Consider the following 14192-nt stretch of genomic DNA (forward strand, 5'->3'; position numbering starts at 1 on the left):
TTTTGTTTATGTTGCTTGAGTCAATAAAGGCAACTACTTTGATGTGCATAAATATAATGCAGCCTGCTCTCTGGTATGATGGTTTCCTCGTCGTTTATAGAAAACCCATGGGTGGCATTGAGCTTACATTTTCCACCCTGGTGGGGTTGCTGTCTCTTTAACATATTCACCATATCTATTCTCTTTATATACAATTTCACAGAAGTTTGTGCCAATGTTTTTGAGTTTTCATGTGAAAATGTGTGGGATAGACAGACTGTTAAGGTAAATCAACATGTTCAATGGAATTGTGTAATAAAGATTGTGTGGAAATTTCATTAAATTCAGTTAAGTGGTGTAGGAAGAGTAAAGGATGACAGATGGGTCACTCATATCACAATCTTCAAAAATGATTAAGTTCATGTTTTGCTATGAGAAACCCTTAAATTGATTTGGATCAAATTTAAAAAAAAATAGGAGATGCACGATGGGAACATGTAATAAAGATTCTGTGAAAGTTTCATTCAATTCCATTTAGTGGTGTAGGAGAAGTGAGAGATGGGTCCCTAATGACCCCATATCCACAAATGTCGAAGTCCTTGTTTTGCCATGTGAAACCCAAAAAAATGATTCCGATCAAAATTTAAAAAAGGATGTGCTCAACGGAACATGTAATAAAGATTCTTTGAAAGCTTCATTCAATTTCATTCAGTGGTATAGGAGGCGTAATGGACAAGAGATGTCCCCCCCCCCTGTGCAATGGGGAAAGGTTAGAGGGGACGGACGGAAGGACAGATGGACATCCCTATCACTGTATACCATCCGCAAGAGTTACTTCCCATATGCAATAGAAAATCCCACAGGAAGAAATTTAAAAGTTGTTACAGTTTGATACTTGTGGCTTTAAATTATATAGCCAATTGTTTGGATTGGTGAATATATAAATTGTGCAAAACAAGTCAAATCCATTTTTCATAGCACATGTACATAACAGCAGTGCAAGGTTTAAAAAGAATCCTTTCATCTGTTCTATTTTATCACCAAATCAAACATGATAAAAAATCTTTAATCAGTTCTTAAAAGTTACCTTCTGGAAACCATAGGGCAGCAAATGCAGACACATACCTGTCTATTAAACTAAGGGTATTACGTAATACCTATCCAAAATTGGTGCTGAATAGAAAAAGAAAAACACACCACTATGAATCATCTGAATTTTTATTTCGTTGCAAAAAAAGCTACTGTTCCCATAAATTTAATTCTATACAGAAGTAGCAGCTTTTCATCTTGAAGAACAACTTCAGTGATATTCAAGTCCAATCTGGGTCATGATTTCATCCATAATTCTGTGAACCATTTCTACATCTTTGTATCCATATATTGGGCTATCCAAAAGACCTGTAATTACATCAAACAATATATTTTTTTTACACACCATGAAACCAACGTATGTGATTGCAGCTGATACCTCACTTAAAAACTATAAAGTAAAATATGTTACAAGCTTTGGGGATGATGGGGGGGGGGGGGCACTCCAATATTTTTTTGATAGAGTAGGCTGCTGGGATTCTGTAATCCCTACATAATCACACATTGTGCTTTTGAAAAAAATGTAGACCATTGTTTCTTCATATATTTTTTTATAAAAATAACTGCAACAGTAGATAGGACAATGATTTTTTTTACTATCAATATAATTTGTAATGTAAATTTTATTGACTTATATACCGGTAATTATGTTTGTTTTGTCCAACCTTATTACAAATTCCAAAGCTTGAAAATTGTTACTTTTCCAATGGCATACCCTGTCATCCTTTTATCCCATGTGGACTATAGATTTTGTTTGGTTTTTACAGATATTTGTATTACCTAAGTTCAAAATACAATCAAGATGCTATGACATTAAAAAGTGTCTGGTTAAGAGTGGTGTTTTTTCCCTGCCACTTTCCTTTCTTTCAAGATCTCACTTCATAAAATGGAATAATTACCCCCGAAGTGATTTCAAGACATTTACCATTTTTAATTAACTCATAAACATGGTCTGCTTCATAAATCAAGCCACCACTGTTTTCATAAATGTAAGGAACTGGTCCCTTTGGTATTTCGTTTTCTACTAAACCAGTTGTCAACAGTGCCTCCTTTGGACACCAAAAACAGTCATCAATCTGTTTGAAAAACAAAGTTTAGTAATTCATCCATGGAGTACTATAATGTAAACGTACACGGTATACTAATTTTAGCAATTTCCTGGTGGATAGAAAACTGCAAAAAAATAGTACTCGCGAAACTGATTTTTACATAACAACATTTTGTTTGAATCCTCGAAAATTAATACCCACAAATATGTTGATTTGACAGAATCCGTGAGAATTAGCAACTATAAAAATTAATACGTTTACAGTAAAAAATAAAAGACAGAGCATAAAATGAATACGTTTACAGTATTAAATGGAAGAAAATAAAAGACAGAGCATAAAATGGTTTTCTACTTTGTATCTGAGACAGTATACGAGAAGATGATCTGTGCTACATTTCACATAAATGACAATTATAATAACAAAATACAGATATGAAATAATGACCAAAATGTTGTGAACTAAATATTAAGGGTGTCAGATATATTGCAATGTAGGTAACTCAGTCAACAAAAAATGTATTGAAAATTCTGCTTACTTTTATATTGTTGTGGAGATAAAATAGTGATCATTTGTATTGACTAAAAAATAACCTCTTTGAGAGAAAATATACATTAATATGGTTTGATTTTTTACATGCATGTTTCAGATTTTCCAGACTTTGCACGATTATTTTTTTCAAAGACAAGCACTTAAATAATAAACATCCATTGTGTAGAACTTAAATGATATTTTCATAAAGAATCTAGGAACAGAAATGATTTCTTGACACTCATGGAAAGCATTATTGAACACAGGTCACAGCCATGACATTGTAGACAGCCCAGACCATATTTTATGCATGACAAACTTTTATTTACATGGGATAAATATGAGGAACAACTGTGAAGCGGAAATTGGCGAAAACTGAAGTAACATGAAAACTGAGAGCAAAACTTGTTTCGTGTTTAAACCCCCACCATCTCCTAAGAAACCACACAGGAACCCCATAAGTTATTATGATGAAAAAAAAAAAAAAAACAAGTGCACAATGACATCATGTGATAAAGAATGTGTGGATGTTTCATCAAATTCCATTCAGCAGTATGAGAGGAGTTGTGGATTAGAACTGGGCATATGTATAAGCAGATAGACAGTACAACCATTATATATACTAGCACGAATCAGAAAGATTGTTTTACCTATATCTATATATGACATTATAGCATAATGACTCACATGAATTTTGCCTTTAGTTCCCCTTATTGTTGCACTATTGTGTCCATGAGCTGCCTTCCCACTGTATATAACACTGGCTTTTCTATTTCTACTGAACAGCATGGTAATACACCCATCTTCATCCATACCTTAAAAGGAATTCAAATTTGCAACTAAATTAAAATGTTTACAATATAATAACTCCAATTAACTGAACAAACACTGCACAAATGCACATGACATGATCATCCCTCTTTATTCAAAGTCCCATAACTTTAAACAAAAAATCAGTCAATATACATTTGTAAAATGAAAAATGAAATGAAGCTCCCTTCTATAAGGAAAACAATTAGTATGAATTATTGAAATTCCTCATAGCCTTTTTGAGTAATTGTACAACATGGACAAGCAGATAAACGGACAGACAGACAGAGAGAAAGACGGTAAACCATAATACAATGTACATGCAGTTTTTGACAAGCAGACAAAACCAAGTGTTAAGTTTTTCCCATAGTGATAAAAATTCCTTGATTCCAAAATGAATATATAATTAATATATTTTTGATGAACTCGCTAACTAGTTACAATATAGTTAAATCATATTACAAATACGTTTATTTTAGTTAAGTAAATACATTTTATTTCAAAATTAACAATTGATCGGACAAAAGTTCTACCAACTCATGTTTTCTGCTCCCTAGTAATCATAGCAAATATAACATGCGTACAACTAACATGCGTGAACAAAATATACACACATATAAATATCTATACATCAACTAAAGAAGATCTAATAAAATAGTATTTTAAACCTAAATAACTTGCATACTTATTCGGGAGTAAATAAATCATTTTTATTTCACCATCATAGATATATGTATCATAAAAATTGTCCAGCTTGAATATAAAGAGGGTACTCCAGAAAATAGTGAATTGCATCTTCTATCACTCAACTGCTGACTTATTTAGGACATTGTTCTTAATCTTACATGAAGAGGGTCAGCATTCAAATACATTTACTCCAAAACTACACATGTACATTACCTTTCTCATTAAGACTCCCAACTGCAATAATTTTTTCTGGCATTTCACCATAAACATGGGTGACAATCTGAACAGGGTATATACCAAAGAGCAAGAGACATCCTCCCGACAAATCTTTCTTGAAATCTTTCCTTTCACAAATATTTGGTTTACAAAACTGGGCAGTCACCATGTTTACCTCACCAAGATTGCCTGATTTAATATCTTGTTTCATTGCATCGTAAACAGGGAAAAATCGACTCCATACAGCCTACAATATACGCTAACAAGTTTATATGAATGTTAAATACCATCCTAATTACTCTTAAAGAAGAATTTGATGTTATCTGAGTCCAAAGTCACATTAAAAGTAGATTGTTGCATTGAAATGAATCACAATGAAAACCAAAAGGGACATATTTCACAAACATTCTACCCAAATTAATTTAAAATCCTTCAAAATCTTTTTAATCGTCGTATGATGTGAAGACAGAAGGGCTACATTTGTCTGAATCAATTTTTATGATGTTCAAAAATTTAGTATTCCAAATTCAATCAATTCCTCTCTGTATACACCATTTCTGAAATACTTCGCTTTGAAGAGAACAATTTTAAGCCATTCATGATACAGCTGAAAACTGATTTGTTCAACATTTCATAGTCTTCCTTTCCTCTTTCGTCTACCCCAGACTTGTCTTTTATGAGCAACTCGGCGGGTGTTTCTAGAAAAGCAAAGGTCGCTTACGTTTACCCTACCGGTGAACCTGGTCTATGTTCTCAGTTTTTTTAGTGGAGTCTGAGTTCATTTGCTTTTGTTACTTTGTATGTATGATTTTAGTTACTTTTTGTTCTATGTTGTGTATGTCTGTTTTCCATGTCTGGTCTTTGTCCCTGGATTACATTCTTTTGATTACCGCTATAACCTAGGTACCATTGATTACTCTTTCAGTTGCCTTTTAAGGAGGTAGACCTAGAGTAAGGGACACAACTCTTACAAGTCATTGTTACGTTTGTATTCAGCATTTTACATCAACATCATGAAAGTATCAAAGTAACTTGGACAGATTTCATTCTGTTTCAAATGAAAGCTTAATAGGCTTTGGTGAAATTGAATATGATACAAACATATCACTGATTTAAAGAGTTATGTCCGTTATCCTATCTCTACCTCCTTAAATGTATGTTTTCCGCCTTCACAGCTCAATTCAGGCAACATCACATCTGCCATACTTTAATTTTACAGGTTGCTGTTTATTCAAGCATGTACCTCTATCCCGAAATCTCATGAACCCATTCCTGTAAAAACTATATGTGAGTGAGCTCACTGAAAGGTGCCTCCTCTTTAAAGTGATAACATAAAAAGAACAAAAAGTTGTCGAAAAAGGGCAATGACTCCAAAATGGTTATACATATTTACATGCAAATTTCACCACAGATATATCTCATCATGATAATTTTTTTACCCCATGTCAGAATTTGACTATAATTAAAGGTTTTGGAGATATATGCAAAAACTTCTGTTTGACCACTATGTTCTATTTTAAGTACTTAAGGTCATTCAAAAACGGATCAAAAATCCCCACGCCAGTTCTAAGAAAAACACTCCAAGAAGCATTCATACAGGTTTAGTTCTAATTGCAACAACAAAACAAAACGATAGAAAGGGCAATAACTTAGACATGGATTAAAAGATTAACACAAAAATTTAACCTCAAATAGATCTCATCATGCTTAACATTTTACCCAGTCAGAATCTGGCTATAACTAAAGTAATTGAAGATATAAGTAAACAAAACCTTCTGTCTGACCCCTATATTCTATTTTAGTAACAGCAGCCATGTTTTTCGACTGATCAAAAATCCCCATATCAGTTCTATGCAGAACAATCTAAGGAACATTCATACAAAGTTTAGTTCTAATTGGTCTGTCAGAGTAGTGTCAGAGTGAAAAATTGTTAACAACCAGGACGATGGATGCCAAGTGATGGCGATACTTTAGGCCATGTGAGCTAAAAAAAGTTTCAAATGTGTGCAATATATGTATAAAGTAAATGTTCAACCCTATGCTATCAAAATCTTCAAAAAGTTTTTTTAAAAAAATTAAGTTATAACATTAAAAAAAGCAAAACAAAACATTGAAAAACTCCAACATGGCTTAACAGATTTACGTGCAAATGTTACCATGGATAGATCTCATCATGCTCAACATTAATCCTATGTAAGAATTCAGATAAGTTTAACAATTTTTGTCCGACCTCAATGTTCAAATTTAAGTAATGGCAGCATGTTTTTCAACGGATCAAAAATCACCACAGAAGTTCTATGGAGATCACTCTAAGAAACATTCATACTAAGTTTGGTTCTAATTTGTATGGTAGTGTCATGAAAGATTTTTGAAAGAAATAACAGTAAACATAGAAAAAAAAACTTTAAAAAGTACAGTAACTCCAACATGGCTTAACAGATTTACACTGAAATTTGACTGACAGATCTCATCATGCTAAACACTTATACCCACGTCAGTATTTGACTAATCCTAATAGTTTCTGTGATATATGCGATAAAAACTGCTGTCTGACCACCCATGTTCTATTTTTAGTAATGGAAACCATGTTTTTCGACAAATAAAAAATCCCACATCAGTTCTATGCAGAATTCTTACCAAGTTTGGTTTTCATTGGTCTAGTATTGTCAGAGGAGAAGATTAACAGTAAAAATAGCAGAAAGGCTATATGTAGCTATTTTGGATATATATGTGAAAAACTTAATTCTAAGCAGAACACCCTAAAGAATAATCATACAAAGTTTGGCTCTAATTGAGTTTTGAAAAATTGTTAATGACCACGGATGCCAATTGATGGCAACAGCTCATATGGCCCTTTAAACAAGGTGAGCTAAAAAGAGTTTCATATGTGTACAATGTATATACAAAGTAAACGTTCAACCCTATTCTATAAAAATCTTCAAAAAAAAAGTTAATATGATACATTGTTATACCTCTACTAGTAGTAACTTCCTCTCTCTTGCAAAGTCAATAACCTTTCTGCACTCTTCCCATGATTCAGCCAATGGTTTTTCACATAGAACATGTTTACCTGCTTCTAACATCATCCTACTTAATCTGACATGTTCAGGGTGGATAACTCCTATATAAACAACCTCTGAAATAATCCATTTAAATGAATAACTACTTTTACCCAACAAGTACATTTGTCTATGGGGTTACTTTAGAATTACTACTTCAGTATTATTAAAGTAAAAGTATTTCTTTTGAATATGAATTCAACAGCATGGCAATGATTCCTACTTTAATATCTAAAAAAAGCAATATAACATTGTGAAAAATGTTGAGGGCAATATACCTTCTCCTACCCAATTTATAGTAAGAAAGTTCCTTACCGATACTCCAGCTGTATGCCCTATTATCAGAATCTTGAAAATCATCATTCTTTAACATACACATTTACCTATGTCAGGGTCATCTGCTATTTCTTGATATGTGCCATAGGCTTTAGGAATCCCAAATGTACCAGCAAACCTGTCTGCGGACTCCTTAGACCTTGCTCCGATTGCTACTAACTGCAATAAAACACAGCCTGAAATATTTCTATTTCTAGATTTCATTCAGGATTTTGAACCATGAAAATTATAATGAACTTTCTCATTTTCATGAAACATATATGCAGTTTCCAAAAGACTCAAAAGATTTTTTTACAATTCTGAGATAAAATATTTTGCTATAAGAAATTGTGTACTGGGCAGCATCTCCTTAAAAATTGTTGTTACAAATTGTATATTATCATAAGAATTTTCTATATATTTCATTTTAATAATTTATAGTCAAACAAATAATACTGAGTTGATATCTAAGTTAAACAAAATCTACAATTTTAAGTTGCATTGCTGGAGATCTTCTGCAACAGGAGTCTTGAAGGTTAACAGGTTTCATATGTCGGTGCATTTTATCTTGCAACAAAAATATTGCACAATGTGAACTGGAGGCTCTAAAGAGCATGGATGGTTCACCTGGCTTGATAAGCAACATTCTATTTTTGTAAAGCAGCCATGTTTTTTCTTGGATAAAAATTCCTAATGGTCATACCTAAGGAACAATTATACTAATTTTCAGTGAATTTTTTTTTATTTCACTGGAATTAAGATAACATAGAAAAAAGCAAAACTGAAATAAAAAAAATAAATAAGTTTTAAGTGACCCTCCAAGGGAGAGCAATTCATGGTCAAATTATGACAGTTGGTCTTTATATATGTTATTTTTTTATAGAATGCCTTACAAAGGGATATCTTAATTACACCTGCTGGTGTGAGGATTTATTCGTCGTTCATTGAAGACCCATCGTTGGCCTTGAGCTAACATTTTTCATCCCTCTGGGGTTTTTGTCTCTTTGACATATTCATCACATCCATTCTCTTTATATTGCTGTATACAGGTGGTTGCTAAAAAAGGTTTGATTGTGAATTCATACAATAATTTCTGATTTTACATTAGATATAGGTACCTTGTGTTTTCTGTCTTGTTCTTTAGGAGATAATAAAGCTGAACAGAAGTCATTGCAGATCATACCAGCTCCACAAATACCCCATCTTAGTACATCTTTCTCCATAGTAACCACGGATGTGTGTTTCTGCTTATTCAAGTTGTATGGTCTTGAATTCAGAATTTTAAAATGATATCTACTTTTAGTATGCAGTGGCAAATCCTCACATTCTATAAGGGGGCGGTACTAACTGGGGGAAGAGGTTGATTCACAGTTTTTTTTTCTATATAATCAACAAAATTTTTTTAGCAAAAAGCGGGTCCAGGTTCTTTGCCCCCACCCCCACCTCGGTTACGCCTATGGCATGGTAAGATGAAGATGGGACTCACAAGTTCTTTAAGATATAAAAATAGGAGATATGGTATGCTTGACAACGAGAAAGTCATCCACCAAAAAGACAAGCAACAAAAAATTAAACATAAGAGTTTGTGAGAAAACCATACAAAATGGTCCAGAAGCGTTATGTCAAATACATATAAATTGTAGTGCATTATGTTTTACCTCATGAGGAAAAGACACCAACAATATCAACATATTGTTCTGGCAAACAGGATAATGATTTGCCACTGAGCTGGAAAACTTTCACAGGGCAATTAAAAATGACTTAAAAGAAACAATCTACAAATATATTTTGTATTTAGGTTATAAGCTGGTGCATTTGTTACGTTTAACCATGTTATTTTTTGTTCTACACGGTACATGTGGAAGTAGGAACTATAACAATGCAATGATATTAATTAGAGTGGAGGATATACAATTTTACAAGGGGTGGACAGGCGGTATTTCATTCCCACTTCCCTCCCCCTAGACCATAACCTCCCACATTCCTTACCACCACTTCTCTACCCCTTTTATTTTAGCCATGGTTTTTGGTTCCTAACCATAATCCCCGTTCCCCACCCTTTCATTTTTCTGCGAAAAAATAATTAAGAATTTAATTTTTACAACAAAACAATTGCTGTTCCATAAAAATCTCCCACATGAAACAGTGACATTTGGGGAGAATATCCCTCATGAGCTGTTCCAAACCCTTAACGTCAACAGATATGATATACATTTTTCCCACCAAAATTGGTTTCTAGTCAAGCTGTTTTAAATGTAGAATTCTAGACTGTTGGAACCATATTTATCAGATTCCAATTTTCACCATTCTCATTTTACGCTAATACCATTGCGTTTTGTCTTCCAAAATAGTAGTCGAACTATTACTAGAGTACGGGTGGATTTATTAACATGAATTAACTCATAACTTCGATCTCAATTTGGAAAAAATTACCCTGATCAAATGATAAGTCATAATTTGTTTTCATACTACATTTGTACTTAGATATATAAAAATATTAACCTATTAATACCTTTGACTTATTCTTTTTCACAGACTTTTGCTTCGTTTAGAGAAAGTGCTTTAAAGCCTTTAGTAAGATTCATCGAACAAACATTTTTTTTGGTTTCAAAACTAGCAGAGCCTATGGTTATCCCTAAATGTATGCCTTACTTCTAATTTTTCCAAGTATTATTTTTTGCTTATTCAAAGTGAAAATAGAACTTTTATTTTACGAACCATTCCGTGTAAGAATCAAGCAAAAGGTGGCACATCATATTTCTAAATTTGGTCTTTTTTACCTAAATGTATATCTAGAAAACAACTAAACAAGTAGCTAAGTTAATTCTGAAGCATCTGTGATGTAGATATTTTTACTGCATATAGGGTAAAAGTGTGGGGAAATTGTCCTGCTTTTTCCATAGTTCATTTGACCTTTCAATATTTTGAAGAGACAAACTTACAAGTTCACCACTTTGATAATTTTGGATGTAATAAGGTGAAATACTTAGAAAATGCAACAAAACTACTGCGTTTTTTTTTCATGTACTACACCTTATACACATTTAACCTGAATCTTAGAGGAGTATTAAAAATAAATAATCAGTGATAAGGGTCCTAATCCCAGTAAAAACAACAAAGCTTTTAACTTTGCACATGCATGTTATGAATGTTTATCTCTGGAAAATCTAGTTTTGGAGTTGTGTTTATTTAGTAACTACTTTATTGCACCAGCAACAAATGTAATTTCCTGTAAAGGTGTACATGTATTTGGTCAATGTACAAAATATTCTGGGGGGAGAATGGGTCTCCAAACATTACACTATTATTTATATGAGGCCAAAAATATAATAATGTGTGCTTCCTATTAGGCCAGATAAAAATTAGGTTCCCCTACCTACCGTATTTTTTTCTGCCTACATTTTCTTGGTATTTTGTATGAAATGCCGCTGAACTTTGATTTTTAGTTGATCACTCTTAAAGACAAGGAATCCTTTTAATAATATTATGAAATAATTGATTCTACCTACAAGAAAAATGTACCTATCTACCTTATTTTTTCATCCAATGTAACCTCAAACAGACATTCTTTTTCTAGGCCGCACAACTTTGAAAAAAAATAGAGTAGCTAGTAGGTATATGTAGGTAGGTTGTCTTTTACTTTGATCACACAAACATGTGCTATCTTAATATTTTTTGCATATTGATAAGGAGGGGTTGCCCCCCCCCGCCCCCTTTCGATCTGTTCATGGAAAAATTGGGGGCGGAGTGAACATGTCAATGTTTCCCAGATGTATACTTAAATTATGTGAAGAAATGGCATGCAAATTTGAAAGTTTTTTCCATTAAATCAAATGTAATATGTCCTACATAAGATCTTTTTAAAACAAAACCTGAACCAAACTTAGACATGATCTTTAACCAATAACTTAATACTCACAAGAATTCGTCTCAACATCTGAGATTGATTGGTTAAAAAAGTCAGGAAAACATGTATGCAACAGCCAGACAGATTGACGAAGGACAGAGTGTAAACATGTAGGGGATTAAAATATCTAACGACACTGACCTATGTCCAACCCAAAGTCTGTTTGCCCAACACTATATTGCATGAGTACAAAAAGAAACATACCAGTACTTTATATTACATGGGTAGAAAATGGAATATAGTTTTCAAAGATTCAAAAAATGTAAAGAATCAAACATAAAAAAATCATCTTATATTGATATTAGAAGGTTTCCTTCAAGAACTCATTTACAAGGAAAACAATTTTATTAAGACAATAAGGGGTCCCCAAGGGGTTTCAGCATAACCAAAAAATGTCATTGCATGTACATCGTATATCTTTTTCATTATACGGTCTATGTAGTAATATTATCACACAAAAAGACCATCGGGACCTACCTATTTAAACGAAATCCTAAGCCAGGTATAGATATAGTTATCAGACCTAGACGGTACACTACAAGTACATGTATGAGCTTCGTTAAAAAGTTCACTTACCTTTGTTAAATGTTTATTTGTATTGTTGTTATAATCAGTTTACTATCTTGTACATGTATAGGGATTTAATAAATCTCGAACCTTTATTATTATAACGAAAATTCCATTTGACTTATTTACTTTATCCTGATACATGTAATTTTTACAAGAAATGTTACCTATATCAAGTAGAATATAATTGAAATAAGCTCCCAGTTTTAAGTGGAGTCCCAGTTGCACATTTGCTTTTGTTACTTTGTATGTATTATTTTAGTTGTTTGTTTTCCATGTTTGGTCTTTGTCCATGGATTGCTTTCTTTTGATTTCCGCTAGAACTTTGGTTCCCTTGATTACTCTTATGAACTAAACATCAAACGAATAGCAATCAAAGAATTTGCGCGCACACAAATGTAATGGAATATAACTCGAGGCATTAAAATGTTACAATAAAAGGTTTTTTTTATTAAATAGGGGAGATAGCTTCACCTAGGTACAAAATCGAAACAAAATTATAAAAACAGTTTGTCCTGTATGAAAAATTCAATGAAGTGCATGCAATCAGTATACAGTTTAAATAAAAGGTAAATGGAATTACCCCGGTTCTAATTTAGTTTTTAATTTTCTCAAAATAACCATTCCCCATATCTAATATTAGGTCAAATTTTGATGAAAAGTATAATTAGAACTAAATTTCACTTTTTGTGGTTTTGAAAATTTATTTTACTAGGGAAAGTAATTAATATAATAAATATGAGATAATCATTTTTTTCCAAAACAAGTTAGCATTGAAACAGACAAGGAGTTAATAATTATTCTTAAAGAGAAGAGGAAGAAAATATTCACCAACTCCACATGGACACAATTGATATTTTTTGACTGCTTGCATAGGGAAAGAGTGCGGGAAAATTTTCCCGTCATTTTTCCATAGTGCAATTCAACTAAATTTGAGCTATAAATATCTTAGAAAGCCAAATTTTACAATCATTTTGATGGTTATTTCTGGTGGTTATCAGGTATGATTAATTGGTTATTGCAATAAAATCTTTGCGTTTGTTCCTTCATGTGCCACACTTAATATACATTTGCCCGATTCTTAGACAGAGAAGTACTTAAAAGATAGGTTTTACAATGCTGATTTGGCTCAAATACCTTTGCAAAAATGTTGACATACAACACAAGTATCTGCAATTTATTATAAATTTCAAAAAATCAAGGCAGCATCCCAATTTAGATATATACACTTTCCAAAAGTTTAAATCTAATTATGACAGCATTTTTGAGTTATTGTGCAAAAACTTCTCTTTATTATAATGAATTTGCAAAACTTGAAAACAACAAAATTGTTTTTTAAAAAATAAAGAGACCTTCCACATACCCCTTGACTTCGTTTCAATTGTTGGAAGCGTTTTTGAGTTATTGTGGGAAAATAGGAAAAACCCCAGTTTTTTATGAATGAATTTCAATAACTCATAAAAAAAAATTGGAAAATTAAATTAAAAAGAAATTAAAGGGAGCTTCCCACTATAGATATATAACTTTCTCAAAGTTTCATTAGAAATGACGGAAGCATTTCGAGTTACTGTGCAAAAACGGGAAAACACCAACCTTTTCTATGAAAAATTGTCGATAACTTGAAAAAAAAAGGAATTTAAAAAGAAATTAAAGGGAGCTCCCCAGTATGGATATCTATCGGTGTTTACAAATCACATTTGGTTCGATTTGCTTGTATTTGTAAAAGTGTTTTGGATTTTAATGAAAGAAATCTTTATATGACCAAGAAATTACAAGGTTTTTTATATCACAAGCTCATAAAAATAATTCACAAAATTGTCCAGCTGATACAAGAAACTCATTCTATCACACAAATGAACTTGTAAACGACTAATACGTGCAGGTATCTCCCACCCTATATTCTATGGCAATATTCCTCACAAAGCACAGAAATCTCAATACTCACCCAATGAGTTGACTTACCTGTTAAATTAACCATTTCCTTTG

At 32.4% G+C, this 14192-nt stretch overlaps 1 protein-coding gene across 3 annotated transcripts; it reads right to left on the reverse strand.

Annotated features, from left to right (window-relative positions):
- Positions 1-1179: 1179 nt before the first annotated feature.
- On the reverse strand, positions 1180-14192 carry LOC148620763 (trans-1,2-dihydrobenzene-1,2-diol dehydrogenase-like). Of its 3 annotated transcripts, none has more exons than XM_088574562.1 (8): positions 14169-14192; positions 8851-8998; positions 7801-7912; positions 7331-7494; positions 4356-4605; positions 3333-3460; positions 1994-2144; positions 1180-1377 (listed from the first exon to the last, which is right to left on the reverse strand). In XM_088574562.1, exons 2-8 carry the CDS (start codon positions 8953-8955, stop codon positions 1280-1282), a joined length of 1008 nt encoding a protein of 335 aa, XP_088430688.1. In that variant the 5' UTR covers positions 8956-8998; positions 14169-14192; the 3' UTR covers positions 1180-1279. The 3 variants fall into 3 exon arrangements, with proteins under 3 accessions (XP_088430688.1, XP_088430686.1, XP_088430687.1); XM_088574560.1 differs by lacking the exon at positions 14169-14192 and adding an exon at positions 12117-12203; XM_088574561.1 differs by lacking the exon at positions 14169-14192 and adding an exon at positions 11652-11794.

This window comes from Perna viridis, chromosome 3 (assembly GCF_037379345.1).
Source record: "Perna viridis isolate PV_CMFRI_1.1 ecotype Kerala chromosome 3, ASM3737934v1, whole genome shotgun sequence".
Classification (NCBI taxonomy): Eukaryota; Metazoa; Mollusca; class Bivalvia; order Mytilida; family Mytilidae; genus Perna; species Perna viridis.

Bases quoted from the DNA above. Each gene is read 5' to 3' on its own strand.
- LOC148620763 (XM_088574562.1), bottom strand. From the start codon at position 8,955: ATGGAGAAAGATGTACTAAGATGGGGTATTTGTGGAGCTGGTATGATC. The intron at 7,913-8,850 runs GTACCTATATCT...GTTTTATTGCAG, and splicing joins AACAAGACAGAAAACACAAG to TTAGTAGCAATCGGAGCAAG. The intron at 1,378-1,993 runs GTAAATGTCTTG...ATGTAATTACAG, and splicing joins TTATGAGTTAATTAAAAATG to GTCTTTTGGATAGCCCAATA.